At 26.2% G+C, this 12,017-nt stretch overlaps 2 protein-coding genes across 5 annotated transcripts in view; one reads left to right on the plus strand and one right to left on the minus strand.

The window, feature by feature from the left end:
- Positions 1 to 12,017, plus strand: part of LOC111418506 (acyl-CoA Delta-9 desaturase-like) — a 59,564-nt gene that overhangs the window by 17,586 nt on the left and 29,961 nt on the right. For 3 of the 4 annotated variants that reach the window (XM_071199334.1, XM_071199337.1, XM_071199336.1), the window contains exons 3-5: positions 956 to 1,122; positions 1,314 to 1,480; positions 10,741 to 10,983. The gene's annotated coding sequence lies outside the window, so the exon portion shown is untranslated. The remainder of the gene's footprint in view (positions 1 to 955; positions 1,123 to 1,313; positions 1,481 to 10,740; positions 10,984 to 12,017) is intronic. The other variant, XM_071199335.1, reaches the window with a different exon arrangement.
- LOC111423293 (uncharacterized) lies at positions 5 to 565 on the minus strand. Its single transcript, XM_023056537.2, has 3 exons — positions 386 to 565; positions 172 to 334; positions 5 to 123 (listed from the first exon to the last, which is right to left on the minus strand). The coding sequence occupies exons 1-3, from the start codon at positions 516 to 518 to the stop codon at positions 78 to 80; spliced, it is 342 nt and encodes a 113-aa protein (XP_022912305.1). The 5' UTR covers positions 519 to 565; the 3' UTR covers positions 5 to 77.

Here is a 12,017-nt window from a genome sequence, read left to right on the forward strand (position 1 = left end):
TAAATAATAAGATAAGACTTTTTTTATTTATTAATTAATCTTTAAACACATTGTAGATTAAAAAATGATTTAAATTCTTATTGAGAACTCCATTCGGTCCATCCTCCTTTAAAATTCCTCACACTAAAAAGAATTAAATCAATATAAATTATTAAAAACACAATCAGTTACTTTTGATATCCCAAATCTGTTGCAATTTTACAAGCACGAGTGCTTCTTCCTCCAGCATGACAATGAAAAACTATCTCAGTATCAAAATTTGGTTTATCTCGTCCAAACTTTGCCTTGAATTCATCACTGGTCATGTTTTTTAAGACTTCTTCCAGGGTATCAACTAAAATTAAATAAAGAATCAATAAATAAAAAATCTCTCTAATTATCTTACTGGGTATATTAATTGTTGTTGGAATCGCATTTTTATGCTCATCTGGTCTCCGAACATCGACAAACAAAACTTGAGGTTTAGAACCTGTAGAAAGACTTTTAGCTTCTTGTAAAGTAACAATTTCTGACGACATTTTAGAACTTAATTGAACTAATTTATGGACCTTGAAAGGTTCGTTGAGTAAACATACTGTGTAAGATATGTGACCCAATATACACCACGTCATATTATTCGATCTCGTGTTGTCATGAAAAGTAACACGTTAAAATAAAAGTTTTATAACTATTTATAGTGGTTGATTCTATCAATAAAGAATAAACAAAACGTTGAAATATATATTAATATTCAATATTTTTATTAAATGACTTAATAAATTATTGATAGATGGCGCTCACATATATTTTTTTTAATGAACGTATCCCCCGGCTGTGACGTCATTGGAAGAATTGACATTTTTATGTTTTTATCGTTTTTATTTATACAGTGTATTTCAGTTAAGAAGCAAAATATAAAATAAAATTAAAAAAATATAAAGCGAAATATTAACGGTTACAATTTTATTATTTTTAGGCTATCCAAGTTGACTCGGTTACCATGGTGATTAAGATCCAAATATGGCAGGTGCTTGTCAAAATTGAAATTGAATTTAAGTTTTTTTTAAGGAAAAAGTCTTATTTAATTGGTTTAAAAGGCTGTATTTAATTCAAAATTGGTTTATCTATTGTATTATGAACAAGGTAAGTGGATTAAATAAAAAAAAAAATATTTTTAATTTATTTCTCTTAATTAGATTCGATTTAAATTAATTACAATTAACGAATTTGTTATGAATGCGAGATAATCGTAAAGAATTCGAATTGTTTTAAAATTAATTAAAATTAAGTTAGAATTAATAAAAAAAATCGGAATAAAATTTTATTATTTTTAGGTTATCCAACTTGACTCGGTTACCATGGTGATTAAGATCCAAATATTGCAGTTGCTTGTCAAAATTGGCGTTGAATTTAAGTTCTTTTTAATGAAAAACACACAATTAATTGGATTTAAAGCTTGTATTTAATTCAAAATGGGTAAATGGATGGAATTATAAGCAAGGTGAGTGGATCAATTAAAATGTATAAGAATTTAGGGTTAAATAATTTTCAGTTATCAATATCAACTTTAATTTTATTATTATATTCGTAATCTTCATAAAATATCCTTTAAAATGACTCCAAACTCGACATATTTAACTTTAATATTAATACAATCACTTCCGGTTTGAAACGTCAACGTCAATTTTGACATATTTGTCATCTTCATTAAAAAATTTTTAAAATGAGTCCAAACACGACGCACTTATCTCAAAAAACAAAAAAGTTTGAATAAAAAAACGTTAAATCCGAAGTTAGCAACAATGAAGTTAGCAATTAATTATTAAATATTAATACCAACCTTAATTTTTAATTCTTTTTTATTGTATTTTTGTTTTTGTGATAAATTTTGCGACATTTTATAAAAATTAAGAATTTATATATTAATATTGAAGATAAGTATGTCGTGTTTGTACTCATTTTAAAGGATTTTTAATGAACATTACAAATATGTCAAAATTGAGATTGACATTTCAAATCTGAAGTTAGTTATTGGACAACTTCATGGTGTTCTTTCATGATGTATTCTTTATTAAAGTACCTTTAAAATGAGTCCAAACATGACGCATTTATCTCAAAAAACCAAAAAATTCGAATTTTCAACTTTTAATTTTGACATATTTGTCAACCTCATAAAAAATCCATTAAAATGAGTTCAAACCCGACATATTTAACTTTAATATTAATGGAAATACAATCACTTCCGGTTTGAAACGTCAACGTTAATTTTGACATATTTGTCATCTTCATTAAAAAGCCTTTAAAATGAGTCCAAACATGACGCACTTATCTCAAAAAACAAAAAAGTTTGAATAAAAAAACGTTAAATCCGAAGTTAGCAACAATGAAGTTAGCAATTAATTATTAAATATTAATACCAACCTTAATTTTTAATTCTTTTTTATTGTATTTTTGTTTTTGTGATAAATTTTGCGACATTTCATAAAAATTGAGAATTTGTCAAAATGACATTGACATTTCAAACCGGAAGTTGCTTATATCTCGACTAATATTGGAATTAAACGTATCATGTTTGGGCTCATTTTAAAGGATTTTTCACGACAATTACAAATGTGTCAAAATTGACTTTGACATTTCTAACTGGAAGTTGCCCATAACTTCATTAATATTGAAGATAAATATGTCGTGTTTGTACTCATTTTAAAGGATTTTTAATGAAGATTACAAATATGTCAAAATTGAGGTTGACATTTTAAATCTGAAGTTAGTTATCATATAATAGGCAATTGGACAACTTCATGGTGTTCTTTCATGACGTATTTTTTATTAAAAAACCTTTAAAATGAGTCCAAACATGACGCATTTATCTCAAAAAAACAAAAAGTTCGAATTTTAAACTTTTAATTTTGATATATTTGTCAACTTCATAAAAAATCCTTTAAAATGAGTCCAAACTCGACATATCTAACATTAATATTAATGGAAATACAATCACTTCCGGTTTGAAACGTCAACGTCAATTTTGACATATTTGTCATCTTCATTAAAAAACCTTTAAAATGAGTCCAAACATGACACACTTATCTCAAAAAACAAAAAAGTTTGAATAAAAAAAGCGATAAATCCGAAGTTAGCAACAATAAAGTTAGCAATTAATTATTAAATATTAATACCAACCTTAATTTTTAATTCTTTTTTATTGTATTTTTGTTTTTGTGATAAATTTTGCGACATTTTATAAAAATTAAGAATTTGTCAAAATGACATTGACATTTCAAACCGGAAGTTGCTTATATCTCGACTAATATTGGAATTAAACGTATCATGTTTGGGCTCATTTTAAAGGATTTTTTACAATTACATATATGTCAAAATTGACGTTGACACTTCTAACCGGAAGTTGAACATAACTTCATTAATATTGAAGATAAGTATGTCGTGTTTGTACTCATTTTAAAGGATTTTTAATGAACATTACAAATATGTCAAAATTGAGGTTGACATTTTAAATCTGAAGTTAGTTATTATATAATAGATAAATAGACAACTTCATGGTGTTCTTTCATGACGCATTTATCTCAAAAAACCAAAAAGTTCGAATTTTCAACTTTTAATTTTGACATATTTGTCAACTTCATAAAAAATCCATTAAAATGAGTCCAAACTCGACATATCTAACATTAATATTAATGGAAATGCAATCACTTCCGGTTTGAAACGTCAACGTCAATTTTGACATATTTGTCATCTTCATTAAAAAACCTTTAAAGTGAGTCCAAACATGACGCACTTATCTAAAAAAACAAAAAAGTTTGAATAAGAAAGCGTTAAATCCGAAGTTAGCAACAATGAAGTTAGCAATTAATTATTAAATATTAATACCAACCTTAATTTTTAATTCTTTTTTATTGTATTTTTGTTTTTGTGATAAATTTTGCGACATTTTATAAAAATTAAGAATTTGTCAAAATGACATTGACATTTCAAACCGGAAGTTGCTTGTATCTCGACTAATATTGGAATTAAACGTATCATGTTTGGGCTCATTTTAAAGGATTTTTCACGACAATTACAAATATGTCAAAATTGACTTTGACATTTCTAACCGGAAGTTGACCATAACTTCATTAATATTGAAGATAAGTATGTCGTGTTTGTACTCATTTTAAAGGATTTTTAATGAACATTACAAATATGTCAAAATTGAGGTTGACATTTCAAATCTGAAGTTGGTTATTGGACAACTTCATGGTGTTCTTCCATGATGTATTTTTTATTAAAATACCTTTAAAATAAGTCCAAACATGACGCATTTATCTCAAAAAACCAAAAAGTTCGAATTTTCAACTTTTAATTTTGACATATTTGTCATCTTCATTAAAAAACCTTTAAAATGAGTCCAAACACGACGCACTTATCTCAAAAAACAAAGAAGTTTGAATAAAAAAACGTTAAATCCGAAGATAGCAATTTAATTATTAAATATTAATACCAACCTTAATTTTTAATTCTTTTTTGTTGTAATTTTGTTTTTGTGATAAATTTTGCGACATTTTATACAAAAAAAAAATTGGTCAAAATGACATTGACATTTCAAACCGGAAGTTGCTTATATCTCGAGTAATATTGGAATTAAACGTATCATGTTTGAGCTCATTTTAAAGGATTTTTCACGACAATTACAAATATGTCAAAATTGACTTTGACATTTCTAACCGGAAGTTGACCATAACTTCATTAATACTGGAGATAAATATGTGGTGTTTGTACTCATTTTAAAGGATTTTGAATGAACATTACAAATATGTCAAAATTGAGGTTGACATTTCAAATCTGAAGTTAGTTATTGGACAACTTCATGGTGTTCTTTCATGATGTATTTTTTTATTAAAATACCTTTAAAATAAGTCCAAACATGACGCACTTATCTCAAAAAACAAAAAAGTTTGAATAAAAAAACGTTAAATCCGAAGTTAGCAACAATGAAGTTAGCAACTAATTATTAATACCAACCTTAATTTTTAATTCTTTTTTGTTGTATTTTTGTTTTGTTTTTGTGTTTTTGTGATAAATTTTGCGACATTTTATAAAAATTAAGAATTTGTCATGACTGACATTTCAAACCGGAAGTTGCTTATATCTCGACTAATATTGGAATTAAACGTATCATGTTTGGGCTCATTTTAAAGGATTTCTGACGACAATTACAAATATGTCAAAATTGACTTTGACATTTCTAACGGGGAGTTGACCATAACTTCATTAATATTGAAGAAAAATATGTCGGGTTTGTACTCATTTTAAAGGATTTTTAATGAAGATTACAATTATGTCAAAATTGAGGTTGACATTTTAAATCTGAAGTTAGTTATTATATAATAGATAAATAGACAACTTCATGGTGTTCTTTTATGACGCATTTATCTCAAAAAACCAAAAAGTTCGAATTTTCAACTTTTAATTTTGACATATTTGTCAACTTCATAAAAAATCCATTAAAATGAGTCCAAACTCGACATATCTAACATTAATATTAATGGAAATGCAATCACTTCCGGTTTGAAACGTCAACGTCAATTTTGACATATTTGTCAAAATTGATTAAAAAACCTTTAAAATGAGTCCAAACATGACGCACTTATCTCAAAAAACAAAAAAGTTTGAATAAAAAAGCGTTAAATCCAAAGTTAGCAACAATGAAGTTAGCAATTAATTATTAAATATTAATACCAACCTTAATTTTTAATTTTTTTTTATTGTATTTTTGTTTTTGTGATAAATTTTACGACATTTTATAAAAATTAAGAATTTGTCAAAATGACATTGACATTTCAAACCGGAAGTTGCTTATATCTCGACTAATATTGGGATTAAACGTATCATGTTTGGGCTCATTTTAAAGGAGTTTTCACGACAATTACAAATATGTCAAAATTGACTTTGACATTTCTAACCGGAAGTTGACCATAACTTCATTAATATTGAAGATAAGTATGTCGTGTTTGTACTCATTATAAAGGATTTTTAATGATGATTACAATTATGTCAAAATTGAGGTTGACACTTTAAATCTGAAGTTAGTTATTATATAATAGATAAATAGACAACTTCATGGTGTTCTTTTATGACGCATTTATCTCAAAAAACCAAAAAGTTCGAATTTTCAACTTTTAACATATTTAACTTTAATATTAATGGAAATACAATCACTTCCGGTTTGAAACGTCAACGTCAATTTTGACATATTTGTCATCTTCATTAACAAACCTTTAAAATGAGTCCAAACACGACGCACTTATCTCAAAAAACAAAAAAGTTTGAATAAAAAAGCGTTAAATCCGAAGTTAACAACAATGAAGTTAGCAATTAATTATTAAATATTAATACCAACCTTAATTTTTAATTCTTTTTTATTGTATTTTTGTTTTTATGATAAATTTTGCGACATTTTATAAAAATTAAGAATTTGTCAAAATGACATTGACATTTCAAACCGGAAGTTGCTTATATCTCGAATAATATTGGAATTAAACGTATCATGTTTGGGCTCATTTTAAAGGATTTTTCACGACAATTACAAATATGTCAAAATTGACTTTAACATTTCTAACCGGCAGTTAACCATAACTTCATTAATATTGAAGATAAGTATGTCGTGTTTGTACTCATTTTAAAGGATTTTGAATGAACATTACAAATATGTCAAAATTGAGGTTGACATTTCAAATCTGAAGTTAGTTATTGGACAACTTTATGGTGTTCTTTCATGATGTATTGTTTATTAAAGTACCTTTAAAATGAGTCCAAACATGACGCATTTATCTCAAAAAGCAAAAAGTTTGAAGTTTCAACTTTTAATTTTGACATATTTGTCAACCTCATAAAAAATCCATTAAAATGCGTCCAAACTCGACATATTTAACTTTAATATTAATGGAAATACAATCACTTCCGGTTTGAAACGTCAACGTCAATTTTGACATATTTGTCATCTTCATTAAAAAACCTTTAAAATGAGTCCAAACATGACGCACTTATCTAAAAAAACAAAAAAGTTTGAATAAAAAAACGTTAAACCCGAAGTTAGCAACAATTAAGATGCCAATTTAATTATTAAATATTAATACCAACCTTAATTTTTAATTCTGTTTTGTTGTCTTTTTGTTTTTGTGATAAATTTTGCGACATTTTATAAAAATTAAGAATTTGTCAAAATGACATTGACATTTCAAACCGGAAGTTGCTTATATCTCGACTAATATTGGAATTAAACGTATCATGTTTGGGCTCATTTTAAAGGATTTTTCACGAAAATTACAAATATGTCAAAATTGACTTTGACATTTCTAACCGGAAGTTGAACATAACTTCATTAATATTGAAGATAAGTATGTCGTGTTTGTACTCATTTTAAAGGATTTTGAATGAACATTACAAATATGTCAAAATTGAGGTTGACATTTCAAATCTGAAGTTAGTTATTGGACAACTTTATGGTGTTCTTTCATGATGTATTTTTTATTAAAAAACCTTTAAAATGAGTCCAAACATGACGCATTTATCTCAAAAAACCAAAAAGTTCGAATTTTTAACTTTTAATTTTGACATATTTGTCAACTTCATAAAAAATCCTTTGAAATGAGTCCAAACTCGACATATCTAACATTAATATTAATGGAAATACAATCACTTCCGGTTTGAAACGTCAACGTCAATTTTGACATATTTGTCATCTTCATTAAAAAACCTTTAAAATGAGTCCAAATATGATGCACTTATCTCAAAAAACAAAAAAGTTTGAATAAAAAAAACGTTAAACCCGAAGTTAGCAACAATTAAGATACCAATTTAATTATTAAATATTAATACCAACCTTAATTTTTAATTCTTTTTTATTGTATTTTTGTTTTTGTGATAAATTTTGCGACATTTTATAAAAATTAAGAATTTGTCAAAATGACATTGACATTTCAAACCGGAAGTGGCTTATATCTCGAGTAATATTGGAATTAAACGTATCATGTTTGGGCGCATTTTAAAGGATTTTTCACGACAATTACAAATATGTCAAAATTGACTTTGACATTTCTAACCGGAAGTTGAACATAACTTCATTAATATTGAAGATAAGTATGTCGTGTTTGTACTCATTTTAAAGGATTTTTAATGAAGATTAGAAATATGTCAAAATTGAGGTTGACATTTTAAATCTGAAGTTAGTTATTATATAATAGATAAATAGACAACTTCATGGTGTTCTTTCATGACGCATTTATCTCAAAAAACCAAAAAGTTCGAATTTTCAACTTTTAATTTTGACATATTTGTCAACTTCATAAAAAATCATTTAAAATGAGTCCAAACTCGACATATTTAACTTTAATATTAATGGAAATACAATCACTTCCGGTTTGAAACGTCAACGTTAATTTTGACATATTTGTCATCTTCATTAAAAAATCTTTAAAATGAGTCCAAACACGACGCACTTATCTCAAAAAACAAAAAAGTTTGAATAAAAAAGCGTTAAATCCGAAGTTAACAACAATGAAGTTAGCAATTAATTATTAAATATTAATACCAACCTTAATTTTTAATTCTTTTTTGTTGTATTTTTGTTTTTGTGATAAATTTTGCGACATTTTATAAAAATTAAGAATTTGTCAAAATGACATTGACATTTCAAACCGGAAGTTGCTTATATCTCGACTAATATTGGAATTAAACGTATCATGTTTGGGCTCATTTTAAAGGATTTTTCACGAAAATTACAAATATGTCAAAATTGACTTTAACATTTCTAACCGGCAGTTAACCATAACTTCATTAATATTGAAGATAAGTATGTCGTGTTTGTACTCATTTTAAAGGATTTTTAATGAACATTACAAATATGTCAAAATTGAGGTTGACATTTCAAATCTGAAGTTAGTTATTGGACAACTTTATGGTGTTCTTTCATGATGTATTGTTTATTAAAGTACCTTTAAAATGAGTCCAAACATGACGCATTTATCTCAAAAACCAAAAAGTTCGAATTTTAAACTTTTAATTTTGACATATTTGTCAACTTCATAAAAAATCCTTTAAAATGAGTCCAAACTCGACATATCTAACATTAATATTAATGGAAATACAGTCACTTCCGGTTTGAAACGTTAACGTCAATTTTGACATATTTGTCATCTTCATTAAAAAACCTTTAAAATGAGTCCAAACATGACACACTTACCTCAAAAAACAAAAAAGTTTGAATAAAAAAGCGTTAAATCCGAAGTTAGCAACAATGAAGTTAGCAATTAATTATTAAATATTAATACCAACCTTAATTTTTAATTCTTTTTTATTGTATTTTTGTTTTTGTGATAAATTTTGCGACATTTTATATCAATTGAGAATTTGTCAAAATGACTGACATTTCAAACCGGAAGTTGCTTATATCTCGACTAATATTGGAATTAAACGTATCATGTTTGGGCTCATTTTAAAGGATTTTTCACGACAATTACAAATGTGTCAAAATTGACTTTGACATTTCTAACCGGAAGTTGCCCATAACTTCATTAATATTGAAGATAAGTATGTCGTGTTTGTACTCATTTTAAAGGATTTTTAATGAACATTACAAATATGTCAAAGTTGAGGTTGACATTTTAAATCTGAAGTTAGTTATCATATAATAGGCAATTGGACAACTTCATGGTGTTCTTTCATGATGTATTTTTTATTAAAAAACCTTTAAAATGAGTCCAAACATGACGCATTTATCTCAAAAAGCAAAAAGTTTGAAGTTTCAACTTTTAATTTTGACATATTTGTCAACCTCATAAAAAATCCTTTAAAATGAGTCCAAACTCGACATATTTACCTTTAATATTAATGGAAATACAATCACTTCCGGTTTGAAACGTCAACGTCAATTTTGACATATTTGTCATCTTCATTAAAAAATCTTTAAAATGAGTCCAAACATAACGCACTTATCTCAAAAAACAAAAAAGTTTGAATAAAAAAACGTTAAACCCGAAGTTAGCAACAATTAAGATGCCAATTTAATTATTAAATATTAATACCAACCTTAATTTTTAATTCTGTTTTGTTGTCTTTTTGTTTTTGTGATAAATTTTGCGACATTTTATAAAAATTAAGAATTTGTCAAAATGACATTGACATTTCAAACCGGAAGTTGCTTATATCTCGACTAATATTGGAATTAAACGTATCATGTTTGGGCTCATTTTAAAGGATTTTTCACGACAATTACAAATATGTCAAAATTGACTTTGACATTTCTAACCGGAAGTTGAACATAACTTCATTAATATTGAAGATAAGTATGTCGTGTTTGTACTCATTTTAAAGGATTTTTAATGAACATTACAAATATGTCAAAATTGAGGTTGACATTTTAAATCTGAACTTAGGAATCATATAATGGACAAATGGACAACTTCATGGTGCTCTTTATGATGTATTCTTTATTAAAAAAAACCATTAAAATGAGTCCAAACATGATGTTGCATTTTGTATATTTTTATTGCACTAAAACTAGAACTACACTAGATCTACAACTAAAAAAAAATCTCTGCAACGTTGTTATAATCCCTAGAGAATTTTCTACAATCATTTTTGAAAAATCGCGAAAAATCGATTTAATATCGAAAATATCGTAAAATATAGTAGTTTGGTCCCCTAAACCCAAAAATTACATTTAAAATTTTTTCTATGGATACGTTTTAGAGCTATGATTTTTTTTTATAGGGTAATTTGACTATTTGCAGCATATCTCGAGTTAGAGATGACCAATTTGGTCGTGCTATTCATCAAATTAAAGAGTATTGTATAACCAATAAATGGTATTAATACTTATTCCAATCGGTTCGATAGTTTTAAAAGAATGTCAGGCTTGTCAACTATGGAAATCAAGATCTCGGACTTGGGAATATTATACTTGGATGGATAAACATGAAGAACATTGTTCAGCAAATCATGAAGGATCGGCAGGTAAGATGGAGGTGGATGCTATAAAAGAGATTTTGAAAGCCTTGTTGGCTATGAATCCTTATGGCGATAACTTTACATTAAAAAAGAAAAAGAATGCATGGGGGCACGACTCAGAAATTACAATTAATTAATTAAATTACCGGTTTGATTGTTATATTTTGTTCATTATCAAAAAACACCCCAAATTCAAGTATTTTAATTTTGAGCTTTATTCAACTAATCGAAAAAGCTCGATATTAAAGTTATCTCTCCCGTTTTTATAACAACTCCAGATGGTTGGATTTGATTAAAAAATAATTATCATCCTATCAATGTCTGGATATGAATGTTATCGCTTGATTTATTATTTATTCCTGATTAACTAATTTTAATGCAAATTATAGGCAACTAAAAATACGATTAGGCAACTTTGGTTGCAACACATTTAATTTTGATTATAAACTTTTAATCTTAATAATTAAAATTTTAAATATTGTAATAAGAAGATTAAGTTAATACCATTTAAAATACAAAAAATAATATAGAAAAAGTAAGAAAAACCCAAAAATAAAGTTTTTTTGGTCATTTTTAAATATTTGTAATTTGGGTTGCATACACAATTCTTTTAAATTTTAAATACAAACAAAAAACATAACCTTAAAAATTTAACTTGAATAATTTATAGAATATTGTTTGTATATTTATTAGTATCTGAGAGCAAATATACAAGAGAGCAATATTGTTAAGAATAAAATTTGCTACAACTTTTGTTCTAAAAGTATTTTTGTAACATGCTTCGATTCCAGAATGTTACCATTAGCTAATAGTGAAATAACAAATTCATAAAATTATCAAATTTTCGTATTTTTCTCAATATTGACAAATATGAGAGCAAATATACAAGAGAGCAATATTGTGAATAACAAAATTTGCAATAACTTTTGTTCTAAAAGTTTTTTAATAACATGTTCCGATTCCTAAATGTTACCATTAGCTAATACTAAAATAAGGAAATTCATCAAATTTTTTAATTTTCGTATTTTTCTCAATATTGA

Source organism: Onthophagus taurus, chromosome 10, assembly GCF_036711975.1.
Source record: "Onthophagus taurus isolate NC chromosome 10, IU_Otau_3.0, whole genome shotgun sequence".
NCBI classification, from domain to species: domain Eukaryota; kingdom Metazoa; phylum Arthropoda; class Insecta; order Coleoptera; family Scarabaeidae; genus Onthophagus; species Onthophagus taurus.